The following is a 19,259-nucleotide window of genomic DNA, read 5'->3' as shown; positions in this document are numbered from 1 at the left end:
TAACCCCTCTCTCTCTCAGTGCAGTGTTCATGTACTGGAGTGTCCAGTCAGTGTGTGTGTATTGACCCCTCTCTCTCTCAGTGCAGTGTTAATGTACTGGAGTGTCCAGTCAGTGTGTGTGTATTAACCCCTCTCTCTCAGTGCAGTGTTAATGTACTGGAGTGTCCAGTCAGTGTGTGTGTATGAACCCCTCTCTCTCTCAGTGCAGTGTTCATGTACTGGAGTGTCCAGTCAGTGTGTGTGTATTAACCCCTCTCTCTCTCAGTGCAGTGTTCATGTACTGGAGTGTCCAGTCAGTGTGTGTGTATTGACCCCTCTCTCTCTCAGTGCAGTGTTAATGTACTGGAGTGTCCAGTCAGTGTGTGTGTATTAACCCCTCTCTCTCTCAGTGCAGTGTTAATGTACTGGAGTGTCCAGTCAGTGTGTGTGTATGAACCCCTCTCTCTCTCAGTGCAGTGTTCATGTACTGGAGTGTCCAGTCAGTGTGTGTGTATTAACCCCTCTCTCTCTCAGTGCAGTGTTCATGTACTGGAGTGTCCAGTCAGTGTGTCTGTATTAACCCCTCTCTCTCTCTCAGTGCAGTGTTAATGTACTGGAGTGTCCAGTCAGTGTGTGTGTATTAACCCCTCTCTCTCTCAGTGCAGTGTTCATGTACTGGAGTGTCCAGTCAGTGTGTCTGTATTAACCCCTCTCTCTCAGTGCAGTGTTCATGTACTGGAGTGTCCAGTCAGTGTGTGTGTATTAACCCCTCTCTCTCTCAGTGCAGTGTTCATGTACTGGAGTGTCCAGTCAGTGTGTCTGTATTAACCCCTCTCTCTCTCAGTGCAGTGTTAATGTACTGGAGTGTCCAGTCAGTGTGTCTGTATTAACCCCTCTCTCTCTCAGTGCAGTGTTAATGTACTGGAGTGTCCAGTCAGTGTGTCTGTATGAACCCCTCTCTCTCAGTGCAGTGTTCATGTACTGGAGTGTCCAGTCAGTGTGTGTGTATTAACCCCATACTGTTACTCATTTACTACAGTATTCTGTCAGCTGTTTACATTCATGCACTTCTCTCTGCCCCTGTCAGCAATGGCGCGCTCTGCCAGTGTGGCGGCACCAGGCAGAGTCACGCGTCGGTGGCGACGGAGGACCACTTTGGCGCTGCCATCGTCAGCAAGTGGGACTCCGCCCAGCACACCACGGAGCTCCCCACGGACGCGTTCGGAGACGTGGAGTTCGCCGGGAAGAGTAAGAGGCTGAGCCATGTGAGTCCCTGCCACAGAGCTGGTCTAGAAGGAGAATCGTCTGCTTGGTTCCCAGAATCCATCGGCAGAGGGGGAGATGGGAGTCAGGGGTCCCCAGTCCTGGTTCTGCTGTCGCTCATTACTGGGAAGCGTCGCTCTGTGACGAATGATCCCGGCACTGTTGAAGGCTTCTCATCTTTTTTCTGTGAACGGGTGTCAACTAGACAAGCGCGTGAGCGCTGCCTGTGGGTTTGTGTGTGTGCTGAGATCTGTGTGTGCGTGAAATCACCTACGAATGGTCATGCTGACAGCTGAGAGAATCATGGTTCCTTAATAGTTGTCATTTATTTGTATAATTACAATAGATACAAAATAGGTCAGATTCTTCAGAGCTTCTGATTAAAGTATTATTACTGTAGGAGTTTTGTGAATTTACTGGGACAACTATTAATTGTAGCAGTAATCATAAGGTGACTCGTTATGGCTATTAGACAATCAATCGTCAGAACAACCAGCAATGCAGACACAGATTCAATACACAAGATAATTTTATTGAACATTAATTGTGCACCAAATGCATATATATCAGTCTGCCTGGATACAGGTGGCAGATCTTACTGTGAGGGATGTCAGAAATGCAAGGTATATAATCACGAAGAGATTCAAACACAAAGAGATACACAACAGAGAATATACTGTAGTATACCATTCGGCTATACCATATTGGTGATCAGTCTCATTAACCACTGTTACACTAAGCTCGAAACTAAATGCATTACTCATGAATTAAATTGATGACAACTTGTGTTGAGGTAACAGATTCTCGAGACGCAATGTAGAGCATGGGGTTTAATTATCCGCTGTGTATGGGTTTGGATTTCCCGGCTCTGTTGCGACTCTGTCCCAGCGGTCGTCCAGTAGGCGTCGTCCTGGCGGTCTCCGGCTCCCGGCGACCCAGCCGAGCAGCAGCTGGGAGTCGGATGGAGGAATCTAACTGCGGCGCGCAGGGCGGTCGTTTCTCCCAGGGGTCTACCAGTAGTCCGGATGACTAGTAGAAAGTCTCTATGCACAGAGGGTGACCGCGGGTCCTCGCAAGTCACTCTTGAGACGGGAAGAAGACTTGTTCCTTCCCGGTCCAGCGCTGCTTCTGAATAAAACTATCCAGGTTGTCGACTAGGGTCCAGCTGTAGGCTGCTGTTGATCAGAAAGAAAACGCCTTAGATCAGACTGCATGAATAGCTTCTCTGTGGCTGCACCACAGAGATGAGAAAGAGAGAGATGGGGCCTCATTTAGCAAAGCACAGCAACACTTAATTCTGTCTTATTAACCAGCATTGCCGCTGCATTAGCTTAATGGAATAAATGTCATTCATAACTTTTATCACATTCATGTTTTCAGCACAATTTCAACGACTTGTATTGAATTATCGAGGTAATTCAAAACTAATCTACTGAGGTGCCATCGGGCGTTTGGTCCTCTGAAGAGAGTGACTGCACACGTATGCGCACTCGGAGTCCAGGGGGACCAGGGCCGTCTGCTGTGAGTTTTCTGCACGTGTCCAGAAGGGAGTTACTCTCAGGGCAGCGTGCCGGACTCTGGACACGGCAGGACGAGCGCTGGGCGGTCAGCGAGGCGGTTCTGAGGTCCAGCCTGTGTCTGTTGCAGTTCCTGCGGCTGTCCTGTAACACCGACCCCCAGAGTGTGTACAGGCTCATGACCTCGCACTGGGCCATCCCGGTTCCCAACCTGGTGGTGTCCGTGTGCGGAGGGGGAGGCAAGCTGAAGATGAAGTCCTGGGTGAGAGAGGTGCTGAGGCAGGGGCTGGTCAAGGCAGCCCAGGGCACTGGTGAGCCACTGGGAGGGGAGAGGGAAACTGGGAGGTGGAGGGGAGAGGAGAGGGAGACTGGGAGGAGGAGGGGAGAGGGAGACTGGGAGGGGGAGGGGAGAGGAGAGGCAGACTGGGGAGACTGGGAGGAGGAGGGGAGAGGAGAGGGAGACTGGGAGGAGGAGGGGAGAGGGAGACTGGGAGGAGGAGGGGAGAGGAGAGGGAGACTGGGAGGTGGAGGGGAGAGGAGAGGGAGACTGGGGAGACTGGGAGGAGGAGGGGAGAGGAGAGGGAGACTGGGAGGAGGAGGGGAGAGGGAGACTGGGAGGTGGAGGGGAGAGGGAGACTGGGAGGTGGAGGGGAGCGGAGACGGAGACTGGGAGGAGGAGGGGAGAGGGAGACTGGGAGGAGGAGGGGAGAGGATGACTGGGAAGACTGGGAGGAGGAGGGGAGAGGATGACTGGGAAGACTGGGAGGAGCAGGGAAGAGGATGATTGGGAACAGTGGGAGGAGAGAATGAGGAAAGTGTTGGACAGAAGCAGAGATGACAGGAGAAAGGGGGGAGTGATTTAATGAGGTGCAGGAGGAGAAGGTGAGCCTCACGAGTCCCACAGGTTGAGCTGTGTACAGAACACCATCAGTGACATCTTGGAATAATGAGCTTTTTCTTCCACAGGGGCCTGGATCCTGACTGGTGGTCTCTGCGAGGGGATTGGGCGCTACGTGGGTGAGGCAGTACGAGATCACGCCACTGCCAGTACGCAGTCCAACACCAAGGTCATTGCAGTGGGCATTGCATCCTGGGGCATCGTCCACAACAGAGAGCAGCTGGTCAACCCGCAGGTGTGTCCACTGTCTGACAACCTCCTCCGTCACTGCTCCCGCCCCTGAGCCCCTACTCATTCACTACTCCTGCCCCTGAGCCCCTACACATTCACTACTCCCGCCCCTGAGCCCCTACTCATTCACTACTCCTGCCCCTGAGCCCCCACTCATTCACTACTCCTGCCCCTGAGCCCCACTCATTCACAACCCCTGCCCTGAGCACCTACTCATTCATTACCTCTGCCCCCAGCCCCTACTCATTCATTACTCCTGCCTCGAGTCCCTCCTCTGTCACCACGCCTGTCCCCAGCCTCTACTCATTCACTACTCCAGAACCTAGAACAGGAATCTCTCAGGAAGAACAGTGACGTTAATGCTGGCTCCTGTAGTCTACCATGAATAATTTTAGCTAGGTTTGACGTTCTTGACCACAGCACTGCATCTGTCTGCCCTCATTCACTTACCTTCCTTGTCCTCCTCCTACTCTGCGCTGTGCTGTAGTGCCCCTGCAGTTTGTGTGTGCATCTTAAATTCTCTCTCTCTCTCTCTGCCAGGGCTCCTTTCCTGCGAGATACTATGTCCAGAACACGTCTTGCGACACCTTCTGTCTGGACAATAACTATCAGGCCTTCCTCCTTGTGGACGATGGGTCTGTGGGACGCAGTGGTGGGGAGACTGGCTTCAGAGCACGCCTGGAGAACTACATCTCCCACCAGAGGACGGGCATCTGGGGTGAGTCTGGACTTACACCCCACAGCACCGAGCTCACTGAGGGTGTCCTCTCATCACCTCTTGTTTGTTTCTCTGGCAATCTCTGTGTGTCCCAGTCTCTCTGAGTCTCTCACTACGTCTCTCTCAGTGTGTCCTGTGTCTCTCGCTGTGTCTCACGCTGTGTCCCCCCAGTCTCTCTGAGTCCTGTGTCTCTGAGTCTCTCAGCGTGTCCTGTGTCTCTTGCTGTGTCTTACTCTGTGTCCCAGTCTCTCTGAATCTCTCAGTATGTCCTGTGTCTCTCACTGTGTCTCACTCTGTGTCCCTCAGTCTCCCTGAGTCCTGTGTCTCTGAGTCTCTCTCTGTGTCCCCCAGTCTCTCTCTCTCTCACTGTGTCCTGTGTCTCTCACTTTGTCTCTCTCTGTGTCCCCCAGTCTCTCCGAGTCTCTCTCAGTGTGTCCTGTGTCTCTCTCTCAGGCAGCGGCAATATAGAGATACCAGTGCTGTGCATGCTGGTGGCTGGAGATGAGGCAATGCTGGAGGTGAGAGCTTGGAGTGGGGTGATCTGACTGTACTGAATCCAACGCTGACCAAGTCCCTGAGTCCCCGAGCCCAACACTGAGAGATTCACTGACAACAACACTGACTGCCTCACTGAGACACTGACTCAGAGTCAGTGACACCAACACTAACTGAATAAAAAAGTCCACTGATGCACAAATTGCAAAGGACAGGAAGCCACGTTAGGTAGTAAGTATCTTATTAATCCCAGGATATCATCAACTGTTTCTTGAAGGAAACTATCGGCTGGAAAATTTGGCTGGGTAGCTTGTTTCACACCTCCGCCACCCTTTGTATAAAGAAGTGTCTCCTGCTATCAATTTGAGTTTTTCTTAAAGCACTGTATGTCCACAGTTTTTTTACTGGATTATTTTCTGAACTTAACCATTTAGGACCACCTTGTGCCTCATATATTTAATTGCTCGCAAGGAGTCTTCTGGTACCAACCCAAACCCACTGTAACATCAAAAGCCATTCCAGATCTGCGAGATGAGCTCTTCTCGAATGGTACTCCTCTGCCCTTGCGATAACATACCTGTGGCGCAACCATGCAGTCTAGATTCTGTTCCCTCTACTTCCGGCTGAGATGTAGGCATGTGTGTTTCTGTGGTTTTTAGATTTCACTGCCCCCGTTGTGGTGTTTCAGTAGGTAGCCCTTCTACCTTTCCAGTTCAGATGTCCCCTGACTTTGCAGTAGTTCTGTGCTCCAAGAAGACTGGCAACCTTCCTGCTCAAATGCAGTGCCCCCCTCCCTGCAGCTTGCACACACTGTTTACCCAGCACATTGCAGTATCCAAGGACGCCAGGGCCTCTTAGGAACAGCAGGTCTGTAGCCAAGCAGTGATCAGGAGTGTCCTGGGGGCAGCGGGATGTTAATACTGCTCTTCAGCGTGTCTGTATGACCCCTGTGCGTCCTCTGTAGGCACTGTAGCTTGTTCACATATGCAAAACCACCACTGTGTCCTCGCAAGTGCTGACCCACAGCCTGGCAGCTTCTGTGACGTGTGTGCTGGGCTACAGCGGACATGAAAGGTTACAAACCAGCGGAGGCTCATGTGACTGGTCATTGTCACGTCGTGTCATTTGCCAAACCCTTTATACCTTACGGTGTTGCGGGAAGCTGGAGCCTACCTGGCATGCAAAGAGCGCAAGGCGGGGTACACCCTGGGTACGCCAGTCCATCGCAGGGCAAGCCAATCATACATGGAGGCCACAGTAAAGGCTGAGGAGGGAAATTTGGCCCGGACACCGGGATAACTCCCTACTCTTATTGGGAAGTGTCCGGGGATCTTTAATGACCACAGAGAGTCAGGACCTCGGTTTAACGTCTCATCCGAAAGATGGCTCCCACTACAGTCTAGTGTCCATGTCACTATACTGGGGCATCAGGACCCACACAGACCGCAGGGTGGGCGCCCCCTACTGGCCCCACTAACACCTCTTCCAGCAGCAACCATAGCTTCCCATGAGTCTCTCCTCCAGGTATTGACCAGGCTCAACCCTGCTGAGCTTCAGTGGGCCACCAGTTGAGAGCTGCAGGGTGATATGGCTGCTGGCCACTGGTCATTGTGAATCTAAAATTCTAAAATTTCTTGAAGGAGCCCACGGTTTGGGCTCAGTACATTATTGATCTTCCTTTTGAGGGTCTTCCAGGACGGTTGAAGGACGGTTCGGGGTTCACCTTTCCCGGTGAGAGACTCGCTGTCCCTGCGGTTCGGGGTTCATCTCTCCCAGTGAGAGACTCGCTGTCCCTGTGGTTCGGGGTTCACCTCTCCCGGTGAGAGACTCGCTGTCCCTGTGGTTCGGGGTTCATCTCTCCCAGTGAGAGACTTGTTGTCCCTGTGGTTCGGGGTTCATCTCTCCCAGTGAGAGACTCGCTGTCCCTGTGGTTCGGGGTTCATCTCTCCCAGTGAGAGACTCGCTGTCCCTGTGGTTCGGGGTCCTTTGTCCTTCCAGTATGGTATTGGAACAGTATTTCCATTTTTCATAAACCACAAGAACAGCTGCAGCCACTATCTAATTACAAAACAGATAGTTCAGCAGTTACACCGTTCGTTTTACAACCAAAAGCACAAAGAAAGAGAAGCCTACGGATTGTCTCCTCTTTTGTTGACAGAGTTAAGGTAGGAGTCATATCAGTGCTGCTCCTGTTTCACAGATTGTTTTCCCCAGAGGCCATTCAATTCCCTGACGCCAAGCGGTTGTCTGTTGCTGTTTAAACTGCCTTGCTTATAATAGCACCGCAAAGGAAACTGATACACAGGTCTTTCTCTCGGTTCCCTCTACTGCCATACACTCCTCTGCCCCTCTCCTCCGCTCTCCTGCTCCCCAGAGGGTGGATCGCTCCCTGCAGGACTCGACGCCCTGGCTGGTGCTGGCAGGGACGGGGGGCATGGCCGACTTCCTGTGTGAGGTGCTGCAGGAGTTCTCATCCATCGAGCAGGACGAGCTGGCCGAGTTTCTGCAGGAGCTGCTGAAGAAACACTTTCCTCACAGCACTGAGAAACTGGCGCTGCTCACCGAGAGGGTGAGGGAGAGATCAAGTCCACCCAGATATCTTCACCAGTCTTCAAGCAGTTTAAACCCAGTAGTCAACCTGTACTAATCTTGTAATCTGCCAATATTCGTTCAGTACATACCCCAGTGCTCAGCCTATACTGATGCAGAACGTAGTCTCCAGTCACTGTTCCCTCAATACTCCCCCTGTGCATGGTCAGGTATTTACTTAGTTACTCAAGGTTGAAATGAATGAACCTTGTGATTCTGGAAGGTGCAGTCACACTCCTTGTTCCCGGACAGGTCATCCGGATCATGCAGAGCAGAGAGCTGCTGAACGTCTACGACGCGGAGCAGGACGGCTCGGAGGACTTCGACACCGTCATCCTGAAGGCCCTGGTCAGGGGTGAGATTGCGGCACGGGGGTGGCGGGGGGCTCTAATTAAGCTGCACCGTCACGAGCAGATTCTTCCAGGAAACTTTCAGAACAGCGCAATTAACAAAAAACCCCAAATCCGGAGCAACCCGAGACGGAAGCTCACTCGCACTCCTGTACTGACCGGGGTGCTGCTGCTGGTGGCCAGCGGTGCCCTGCCCTCACAGGCACACAGACACTGTACACATCTATACTGGGTCGCCTCTGCACCCCCTGTCCTTTCCTGTCTCTGACTGGGGCCCCCCCGTCCCTTCGGTCTCTGACTGGGGTCCCCCCGTCCCTGTGGTCTCTGACTGGGGCCCCCCTGTCCCTGCTCTCTCAGCCTGCAAGCGCCAGTCCAGTGACTCCAGCGAGTACATCGAGGAGCTCAAGCTGGCGGTGGCCTGGAACAGGGTGGACATCGCCAAGAGCGAGCTCTTCAACGGGGACGTAGTCTGGAAGGTGAGACAGGGGGGAGGGAGGAGACTGTTTCTCTGCTGATGCTGTGAAACCGATGCTCGTGTGAATGTTGAGCAGAACAGCATCTCCACTGCCTAGACACAGGACACTGACACTGACACTGTCCCCACCCCCCCTCAGTACGCAGACCTGGAGGACTCCATGACCGACGCGCTCGTGAACAACAAGCCGGAGTTCGTCCGCCTCTTCACGGAGAACGGCCTCAATATCCTGGACTACCTGACCTACGGCCGGCTGGAGCAGCTGTACTGCGCTCTGCCGGTCAACTCCCTGGCCCACCAGCTGCTGGACCGCCGGCGGCACGAGCGCCGGGGCAGCTCCCTGCACAGCCTGGACACGCCTGCCGCGCCCGGGCCCGCCCCCGCCGAGCCCGCGGCCGCCCCCGCCCGGGAGCTCACGCTGTTCGAGGTGTCCCGGGTGCTGCGGGACCTCCTGGGGGACGCCTGCGAGCCCTTCTACAGCAAGTGCCTGGGGCTCAGCAGGAGCTCCGGCAGCCGCAAGTCCCTGAAGGTACGGCCAGGGCACGGCGCTGTCCCCCCTCGCGCTCCAGCTGTCCAGAGGGGCGCAGGGGCGTCACAGTGGGAGCGGGGCGCTGTCGGGAGCGAACTCTTCCAGAAAAGTTTCAGAACAGTGCAGTTCACAAAACCAAAACCCTGAGGCAGAAGCTCACTCACACTCCTGTCTCACACACATACTGACACACACATGCGTACGTAGACTCACAGGCACATTTACATTCAGACTCGTGCATAAACTCACACACTGCCCGTCCAGAGGGCGGGGGGGAGGTGGAGGGGCGCCTGGGTGTCTTTAGTCAAAGCCCTTTAATTACCCAAACGAAGCCGTGTGAAGGAAGGAAAGGGAGCAGGACTGTGCGACAGCTCATGGCGGTTTCTCCCTCTGGGGCCTCTCTCTCCGCAGCGCATGAACAAGCTCCTGCTGGGTGACTGTTCCTACCGCCAGGACCGCTGCGCCTCCCCCTGGATCGACCTGTTTATCTGGGCGGTGCTGCAGGACCGCAGCAAGATGGCCACCTTCTTCTGGGAGATGGTGAGAAGCCCCCGGTACCGCTGTGTGCAGGACCCCACACTCGGTGCTTCGGCTCTCCACTAAATCAGTCTGTAGGTTAATTGAGACCAGAATCAAAGATCCTGATCTGATCCTGGTTAACATTTAGCCGCGGGTTCAAATTTTAATGATGCAGATTGATAAAATCCCAAAAAGTGAACATTGGATTTCACCTACATTTGAACTGGATAACCCCTCTTTAAGAGGCTCCATTGCTGATACACGCAGTGACTAGTTATTTTTTTTTACTAATAGTTGTTGTTAACAATGTGCATTTTATCTGACCTTGCTGGAACAGAGTGCCCTCTCTACTGTTATCTCAATTCTCCACGGTTTATTGGCAGGACAGCTCAATTACAGCATTGCCAACGCCGCTCTTTATAATGATAAGAAGTAATTAATCTCATTATCAGCAGATTTCACCACACCCCGTTACCGGAGCAAGGGTTGGTCTGTGCTGTTGCCTCTCCTTTGTGCTAATATTTCTCCACGTTTCCACGCTCAGTTCGATCCTCTGGATAAGGTCCCTGTGACACATCAGCTCCCTCTGGCTGCTTGTCAGGGACTCTGACCACTAGAGGGTGGTTAGAGGCTCAGCCGTCCAGGGAGTTTCTGTGTCTGTCTGAAGCTGAGGTTAAAGGTTAAACACAGCTGGGGTTCAAATGGTGTTCCCCGTTAGCTGTCCTGGGAGTGGGGATTTCCTCGCTCTCGGCTCAAGAGTCTTTGGATGTTCCACTCGGATAACGTTCCTCTGCTGAGTCAGGCTCCGGACTGCAGCTTGTCCGTTGTGCTGCTCCTTATTCTCCCCTGGGAATTATTGTCTTGCTCGCAGCCTCTTTGTTCTTGTGTTCCTGGCAGACGTGCTCAGACGTGCTCAGTGTGACGGACTGTGTTGTTCGTTCTGTCCATCTCCGTCGGTATTAAACCGCGCTTGTCTCCCTCTGAGGCGGGCGACTCGGTGACATCTGCTCTGGCGGCCAGCAAGATGTTGCGGGAGCTCTCTCGCTTGCAGTACGACACCGAGAGCAAGCTGAGCATGAAGGATCTGGCAAACCGCTTTGAGAATCTGGCTCATGGTGAGTGTTGGCCTGGGTGTGCCTGGGGACCCAGAGAGACTGTGCCGGTGTCTGTGTTAGCCCATATACCTCCAGGTGCGCTCAGCCTGTACGTCACCCCTCTCTGTCTGTCCAGATGTGTTCAGCGAGTGCTATAAGAACGACGAGATGCGCTGCTTCCTCCTGCTGATCCGCAGGTCTCCGTTCTGGGGAAAAGCCACGTGTCTTCAGCTGGCCACGGTTGCTGATGCCCGGCTCTTTTTCAGCCATGATGGAGTGCAGGTACCCTCCTCCCCGCTGCCTCCCGAGTCAGCTCTCCTGTGGGGGTGTCACGGGCCGTCCTGCTGCCCTGACTGAACGGTATCGCTCGGCACGACCTCCACGCCCATTACCCTGAACAAAAACAAAACAAGCCTTTACAGACCAGCAAGTCGGACTCTCGCAGCCCAGCTCTGCTCTGCCCCTGCTGCCCAAACCGGAACCACACAGCGCCAGTGTCTCGAGAGAGGAGCCACGACGTCATTGTGCTCACTCAGCACACCGATCCCTGGCCCACACGCTTCTGGGAACATCTGTGACTAGGGGACCATCTCTATGGCAGTGAGATCCTTAGGGAAAGTCGTCATGGATCCAGAGAAGCTAGGACTTGCCTACCTTGCTGGAGCTCTTTGAACAAGCAACAGCAGTGAGGGATACATACAGGGCATTGCGATTTTCATCTTTTATGATAAGGTTCCTCATAAAAGATTGATTCTCAAAACAAGCAGTTGGCTCTTAATGAAATGCATGTACTTGGATTTCAAATTGGTTAATGGACAAGAAATGGATGGTTCAGATAAGGAGGTCGTGCCCTAGATAGGCTGATGTAATTAGTGGCATAAGCTTAGGATCTGTATCAGGACCACTAATTTTCCTAATTTCTATCAAAGAAAAAAGTCAAGTTTGGAAACAAGTCAATTCTACTGTACAGAAAACAAGGAGGAAACAAGGCAGAGGCTGCAAAAGAAACTAATTTCAAGAGAACAAACACCTGCAAGATATCTAAACCAGAGAAGTACAGGGTGTTACATGCAGGTAGCAAAATTATAGATAAGATAACTTTATTGGCCATATACAATTTCTTGCATTAGGAATTTGTCTTTTCGCAGACTCCAATTTGCTCTCCATGAGACACACAGACAGGGAGAGAAGCACAGGATCAGCCTTTTATACGGCGCCCCTGGAGCAGCTGGGGTTCAGGGCCTTGCTCAGGGGCCCAGTGGAGTAGGATTCCTCTGCTGGCCGCAGGATTTGAACTGGCAACCTTCCAGCCACAGGCGCACATCCTGAGCCACAGAGCCACCGCTCCTCCCCAAGTACAAACACAAAGTATAAATACTGAAGGGCAAACTGAGCTTGGGGAGTCTGCTCATGGCTTGATAACTGGTTGACTCAACATCATGCAAAAAATCAAAGAGCTGCAGTTTTATTTACTGTCAGTAAACATCTTTCATCTCAGGTCAGAACACTACGGCAGTCAAAAGAAATGTATTGGTCTGGTTATAGTGCAGGGCAAACTCAGAATTTACTGTGTATGCAACTTACGCACACAGAGGCTCACGGCATACAAGGGACAAATTGTAACCTCACAGGCTGCATAGGGATGCAAAAAAGGCAAACGCCACTGGGACAGAGAGTTTAAATATTGTTTCACATTGAGGACTGTTTAAATAAGACTTATATCCACAAATAAGACTTCCTTTGCGGTGAGAGAAACTATATTTTTACATTCCTGGATTCAGAGGAGTGTCTTACACTGACAGGTTGAAGGAAATTAATCACTGTAGTTCTGAAGTGAGTAACACTAGGACTTGACTCAAGCATTTAAAATCATCAATGACATTGACAGTGTCTGCATCATCCACTTCATCAGCAGTGAAACACAAACCAGAGGACACATGCTTAAATGTGTAAAAATACATATAAAACAAATAACAGGGGGCAGAAGAAAAATGCAAATCAGCTATGAAGAATCTGTACCCTGACCCTCGTCTGTCTCCTCTTCTGTCCCACAGGCCTTACTGACACGGATATGGTGGGGAGATATGGACAGCAGCACTGAGGTGTGGAAGTTAATCGCCACATTCTTCTGCCCTCCACTGGTGTACACCTCTCTCATCAAGTACAGGTCAGTCTCTCTCTCCCACATCACCGATAGGCCACTGTCTCTCTCTCTGTCTGGTGCTGTGGGAGCTGTCTGGCTCTCTGCTGCTGTGGTGGATGTTGCTACTGATACAATCTTTTGTTTTTTGCAGGGAGGTAGAGGAGGAGGTGAAGAATGAAGAGCCGCAGGCCAAGGAGTTGGACAGTTGTGATGGAGACACCATCTTCTCCATGAAAGACATTACGAAAAAGTAAGTGCACCGTCTCATGAGCTGTCTGTCTCTCCCCTCTGTCGATCAGTGGCACTGAATTAAAAATGATAGAGGTGGTTATGAGGACTGGTCAATGTCCTCATCCAGGCAGTAAGAAGAAGTGCTGAAAAAGACGCAGGATGTTCGAATACAGTCAAACATTGGTATGAGAACCAGCCCTCAAGATGACACCTCCATTTCAGTTCCAGGCATTGCATTTAATTTACAGTGTGATGATGTTGTGCGTTAGAGCAGTCCTTGTGTGGTAGTGGTGTGTGATGATGGTGTTGTGTTTACAGTGTGGTAACCATATGTGGTTTTGTTTACAGTCCAGAAGAAATGGAGGAACTTGAGTCTCTCAAGGAGAAACCTAAAGGTGAGTGCTGTGTGGAGCCTCATTACCTCAGTGTATGGAGAACAGTCTACATGTTGTATGGAGTTTCTGTTTCTGTTCATTCCAATTTATCGATGGGACAACCAATTCTACATAAGACACTATACTAATTACAAAATGTGACAAGGTTTCTTAGCCCATCTGACTGCTCTCTGTGTCTGGTCGAGGCTGCCCTAACCCTAACCCATGTTTTAATATTGTAATTAAGACTAACATCTCACTGCATATTCAGCCTTTATGAAAAAAAAATCTAACTTAACTTAAAGTTTAACATAACTTCATGTTGCCCTGTACTGGCATAAACTGAGAACAGCCTATATGTATCGGAATGACTAATCATTCGCTATGACCTACCTGTACCACTGGAATAGCACCAACACTAACCCCAAACCTGTCGCTATGTCATCCAGCTTATTCTGGCTGATTATATCTTGTGTTCATGGGTTTTGAGATAATCAGGTTAGACAATGTAACTGCACTCTGGAGCGGGCCGGACAGTGAGTCAAAGCCCTTAGTCCTGATGTCATGATCAAGACAAGTCTGGGAGGAGATGTTAAATCACTGAAACATCTGTCCTGACCAGAAAGGAAATGGATACAATGTTAAACACTGAAATTTCCTGGAGTAGAAATTAAAATGTGTCATTAAGAAGCACATGGAGAACGCTGTACAATCCCTGGAAAAGCCCACGCTGATGAGATGCAGGCGCCGGTGTTTCCTGGAGGTGTCTCCTGCAGGCTCATTCTCTTCTCTCAAGTCTTCATACAACGTTACCACTACAGCACAACAACACCGATACTTTAGTTGATGTTGTTAATACAGGAACCTTATTAAACAGTCTCATATCTTGGGGTTAAGGCTCAGACCTCCTACTGTGTGTGTATTATTTTATTACCTGTATTTTTGCCCATTTCACAACAATCTCAATCACTCAACTGCTACTGAGGTCTCTTCACCCCAGCTCGTGAGCTCGTGAAGTGTACTGGAGAGTCCGCGATGGGCCTGTCCGTCTGTCTTAGGACCGGCCCCAGTCCTTGACTCGCGGATCAGTTTCGTATGTTGACAGAGTCATTGGCTGATGATGTGGGATCCCACATCGGAACTCCAGCAGTCAGGACAGTCATACCGGTGAAGTCTGTCTGTAAATATCTCCGTCTCTCCCGCTGGCTCTTCCCCAGACCACCCGGCTCACAGCCCGGGGAAGCCCCGCCCCTACGTGGTGGCCCGCTGGCGCCAGTTCTGGTTTGCGCCTGTCACTTCCTTCCTGGGAAACGTGCTGATGTACTTCCTGTTCCTGCTGCTGTTCGCATCGGTCCTGCTGGTTGACTTCAAGCAGCCCCCCCCAGACGGGCCCTCCCCCAAGGAGCTGTTCCTGTACTTCTGGGTGTTTACCCTAGTCTGTGAAGAGATACGACAGGTATTGTGGGTTTAGTTATTGTTATTTAAGAATTTTACTCCGGCCAGCATAGTTAGGAACTCATCTTTGGATCTATGAACTTGCTAAAAAAATCAAATGTATCGATTGCCTCTGTTATTTGTCAGTAAAAACCACAAATAGAACGGATTAGCAATGGACACAAAATGTATAAAAAGTTGCAGGAACTAAAGAATAATCGATTCTACTTTACTTTGTACTCTGTATGCTCTACAAAGCCTCTTTCTCAGCACTGGGTGTTGAGTACAGCTAAAGTCCAGTACCATAGTGCTGTATTAACGGCCTTGTCCTCTCTCAGACCTTCTTCATCGGCAATCTGTCAGTGCTCAAGAGGATGAAGGTGTACATCCAGGACATGTGGAACAAGTGTGACCTGACAGCTATTGTGCTCTTCATCATAGGACTGTGCTGCAGGTCAGTCTCTGCATCTCTCTGTGCTGTAGGGCTGGGGAGCAGGTCAGTGTGTCTCTGTGCTGTAGGGCTGGGGAGCAGGTCAGTGTGTCTCTGTGCTGTAGGGCTGGGGAGCAGGTCAGTGTCTCTGTGCTGTAGGGCTGGGGAGCAGGTCAGTGTGTCTCTGTGCTGTAGGGCTGGGGAGCAGGTCAGTGTGTCTCTGTGCTGTAGGGCTGGGGAGCAGGTCAGTGTGTCTCTGTGCTGTAGGGCTGGGGAGCAGGTCAGTGTCTCTGTGCTGTAGGGCTGGGGAGCAGGTCAGTGTGTCTCTGTGCCGTAGGGCTGGGGAGCAGGTCAGTGTCTCTGTGCTGTAGGGCTGGGGAGCAGGTCAGTGTGTCTCTGTGCTGTAGGGCTGGGGAGCAGGTCAGTGTCTCTGTGCTGTAGGGCTGGGGAGCAGGTCAGTGTCTCTGTGCTGTAGGGCTGGGGAGCAGGTCAGTGTGTCTCTGTGCTGTAGGGCTGGGGAGCAGGTCAGTGTCTCTGTGCTGTAGGGCTGGGGAGCAGGTCAGTGTCTCTGTGCTGTAGGGCTGGGGAGCAGGTCAGTGTGTCTCTGTGCTGTAGGGCTGGGGAGCAGGTCAGTGTGTCTCTGTGCTGTAGGGCTGGGGAGCAGGTCAGTGTCTCTGTGCTGTAGGGCTGGGGAGCAGGTCAGTGTCTCTGTGCTGTAGGGCTGGGGAGCAGGTCAGTGTGTCTCTGTGCTGTAGGGCTGGGGAGCAGGTCAGTGTCTCTGTGCTGTAGGGCTGGGGAGCAGGTCAGTGTGTCTCTGTGCTGTAGGGCTGGGGAGAAGGTCAGTGTCTTTTTCCATCTCACTGTATCTGTTCCACAAATGCTTTGGCAGTAGAGTTAGTTTCTCATTCTGTACAATGGCTGTAGATTGAATTTGAATTGCTGCAGGTGGAGAATCATTCTTCTTTCAGTAACAATCTGTCATCTCTCTTCTCTCAGGATGTTCTTGCCTACATTTGAGTTTGGACGTGCTGTCCTCTGCCTGGACTTCATGGTCTTCGCACTGCGGCTCCTTCACATCTTTGCCGTTAACAAGCAGTTGGGGCCCAAGATCATCATAGTGGGCAAAATGGTGAGTGTGAGGTTATCAGTGTCCATTGCATTCTAATCTCTGCTGGATATCCTAGCTAGGGATTAAATGGTAAATTGCATTTGTAAACAACGTACAAAAAACAAAACACCATCAGTTAAAGACGGAAAACAAAGTCAATGAATAAACGCTGCTGTACAAAGCATCTTTAAGAAAGATTTCAATCGGTCCATATTCTCATGTGCTTTTGTTCTGGACAGAAAGCTCCATTGTTGTGGTGCAAGAATGCAAAATGTCTCTCATTCTTTCAGTGAAACCTTGTTATAGGTTGTTATTTACGCACAGAATCTACCGATCTTGGAAAGTTAGCAGGATTGTAAATGTGCATTTGAGGTCTTGTCAGAAAAGAGCTGGATTGTAGAACTAATCTAACATTTTAAACAGAGCCAGTGTAATCTGTGCAGTACTGGAGCTATCTTTTCAGAAGCATCTGTATTTAAGACTGGGACCACTGGGTTCTGCACATACTGGGGCGATTGTGATGGCTCCTTGTGATGAAACGGAATGATTTCACTTCTGATTTGTGTTTAAAGACTTTGTAGAGTGAAAGGCTGTTAAAAGATTTCTCAACTCAAGAGAATCAATAGCTTCGTTAAAAACACAGACTCTTACATAACTGCTGAGAAACAAATAGCTGGAACTCCCTCACTTCAGAGTGCGGCCTCAGAAAATTGCTGTGTTTATATTTCTTTATTCTGAAAGCACTTGTGTGGAGGAGCACAGTTTTTAGATCTCTGCTCCGTCTGCATTACAGTGAAACCACAGACCGCAGAAATTGATAATCTGACCAAAAGATTTCATATTTACACTGAGTAGTACAAGCATTATTTTTAATTGAAAGACATAACCCCGCAGGTACAGTAGTAAACACCTTTTCTTTTCAAGGAACTATGTTACGAATTTGACCAATTTGTCCTGGTCTGGCTTGTCTTTCCTTCCCGCGTGAAGACAGAAACGGGCAACATCAGCCTCGCGGCCATCAAGTGGGTGGAAGTGAAAATCTCAAATCCCTTTTACAGCAGTCGGCTTCTCCTCTTCCTCTCTCTGGTGCAGCAGCAGTGTCATCTGCCTGTCCATGCTTCATCCCTGCTTGTCTCTCCCAGATGAAGGACATTTTCTTCTTCCTCTTCTTCCTGGGGGTGTGGCTGATGGCGTACGGTGTAGCCAATCAGGCGCTGCTCTACCCGTACGAGCCGCGACCGGAGTGGATCATGCGGAGGGTCTTTTACCGGCCCTACCTGCACATCTTTGGACAGATCCCGCTGGAGGACATAGACGGTGAGAGGGGTGGTCTGGGGCGGACCTGGCCGTGCAGCACAGCACAGGAAGAGACTCGGAGACGTCGGCATCGCAACGCTGACCGATCAACTGGGGGCACAAGTGGAAACTGCATGAAAAACTGAGAGCAGGGGGGACTTCTTCTTACAAAGGGTTGTGGGAGTCTGGAACAAGCTATTGAGCCATGTTATTGATGCTCTGATGTCTCATTATAGATCTCATCCAACTAATTTTGTCTCATTCAATTAATTTTTAGATATTCATGTTAAATGGTCCCAATGCTGTTATCTTTTCTCACTGTTATGCTCAGAGCAGCAGAGAACAGTGGTCTGCTTCCCTGTAGTATCTGCTCGGTCTTTCTCTCTGTTGTAGTGTCTGTAGCTGATAGAACTCTGATCACTATGAAATAAGTAAAATATTTTTATTTTTGGTTGTTTTAGTGGTTAAAAACCACCTTAATTGCAATAAATTAAAAACACCAACACAACTACACATCTCTTATGAATATATACAGTATCTTCAACAGACAGGGTTAGCAAGTCTCTCTCTCTGTCTCTGCAGCCGCTAAGATGTCTGGGGAAGGAAACTGCTCTTACGATGCGGAGGAGATTCATATGGGCATGGAGCCATGCACCAATACCTATGCCAACTGGCTCGTCATCATCCTGCTTGTGGTGTACCTGCTGGTCACCAACATACTGCTGCTGAATCTGCTGATCGCTATGTTCAGGTATAGAGACATCTGGGCCTTTTTGTTTCCTTTCTGTCCTTTGCAGCTGCTGAAGGTGCTGTTTATCTGTACATAAACTCCTGGGCTGCTCTTTCTGTCCCTCTTCATCCTTCGTCTCATTACACTGCAGCTCGAGTAAGTGATCTCATTGTTCAGTCATACAGCTTCAGAGGTGTATCTTTCTCCTTGTGTTTCTCTTCGTTCGCAGTTACACATTCTCCAAAGTCCAGGGCAATAGTGACATCTACTGGAAGTTTCAGCGCTACAACCTGATTGTGGAGTATCACAATCGGCCAGCTCTGGCCCCGCCCTTCATCCTCCTCTCACACATAAACCTCTTAATCAAGAGGAACATTCGCAAAGTGCCCTCTGTCAAGATACAGCATTTCAGTGAGTCTCTGACCGTCATGACCTGGGATTTCATTGATTGTTTTTCACAACTTACCAGTGGTGTGACTTGGCTCTCTATGTATTGCTTTCTGCTTGAGAGGCTATGAAACAATAAGTCTGTGTCACTGAAGTATGTGTGTGTGTCTGTCCTTAGTGTTGGATCTAAGCAAACAGAAGGACAATCGTCTCTTGACCTGGGAAGCAATTCAGAAGGAAAACTTCCTGGCACAGCAGAACAAATGCAAAAGGGAAAGCGACTCGGAGCGACTCAAACGCACCTCTAACAAGTACTGCATTGTTGTCTACTATAGCATCTCATGTAGCTGGCATTTTGTATATAAACACGCGTTAACATGCTCAGAGACTGTTCACACATGGGTATACATTCGATTCTGCTGTCCAGAGCAGTCCTGCCCTGAGCTTAGTTGTACACCCTGTCCCCAGT

General features: G+C 50.5%; 1 protein-coding gene across 1 annotated transcript in view; it reads left to right on the top strand.

The window, feature by feature from the left end:
* Positions 1-19,259, top strand: part of trpm4a (transient receptor potential cation channel, subfamily M, member 4a) — a 29,930-nt gene that overhangs the window by 9,021 nt on the left and 1,650 nt on the right. Inside the window, exons 3-24 of the mRNA XM_015353371.2 lie at positions 1,067-1,244; positions 2,890-3,070; positions 3,726-3,892; positions 4,429-4,606; positions 5,060-5,124; positions 7,476-7,670; positions 7,943-8,045; positions 8,398-8,516; positions 8,655-9,044; positions 9,456-9,584; positions 10,549-10,678; positions 10,794-10,939; positions 12,712-12,824; positions 12,952-13,050; positions 13,380-13,426; positions 14,623-14,861; positions 15,178-15,293; positions 16,266-16,398; positions 17,520-17,694; positions 18,256-18,424; positions 18,633-18,814; positions 18,969-19,101. Of these exons, the coding sequence (XP_015208857.2) occupies positions 1,067-1,244; positions 2,890-3,070; positions 3,726-3,892; positions 4,429-4,606; positions 5,060-5,124; positions 7,476-7,670; positions 7,943-8,045; positions 8,398-8,516; positions 8,655-9,044; positions 9,456-9,584; positions 10,549-10,678; positions 10,794-10,939; positions 12,712-12,824; positions 12,952-13,050; positions 13,380-13,426; positions 14,623-14,861; positions 15,178-15,293; positions 16,266-16,398; positions 17,520-17,694; positions 18,256-18,424; positions 18,633-18,814; positions 18,969-19,101 (3,387 nt within the window). The remainder of the gene's footprint in view (positions 1-1,066; positions 1,245-2,889; positions 3,071-3,725; positions 3,893-4,428; positions 4,607-5,059; positions 5,125-7,475; positions 7,671-7,942; positions 8,046-8,397; positions 8,517-8,654; positions 9,045-9,455; positions 9,585-10,548; positions 10,679-10,793; positions 10,940-12,711; positions 12,825-12,951; positions 13,051-13,379; positions 13,427-14,622; positions 14,862-15,177; positions 15,294-16,265; positions 16,399-17,519; positions 17,695-18,255; positions 18,425-18,632; positions 18,815-18,968; positions 19,102-19,259) is intronic.

This window comes from Lepisosteus oculatus, chromosome 7 (assembly GCF_040954835.1).
Source record: "Lepisosteus oculatus isolate fLepOcu1 chromosome 7, fLepOcu1.hap2, whole genome shotgun sequence".
NCBI classification, from domain to species: domain Eukaryota; kingdom Metazoa; phylum Chordata; class Actinopteri; order Semionotiformes; family Lepisosteidae; genus Lepisosteus; species Lepisosteus oculatus.
The sequence above is the reverse complement of the archived record's forward strand: the minus strand, read 5'-3'. Positions and strand labels throughout refer to the sequence as shown.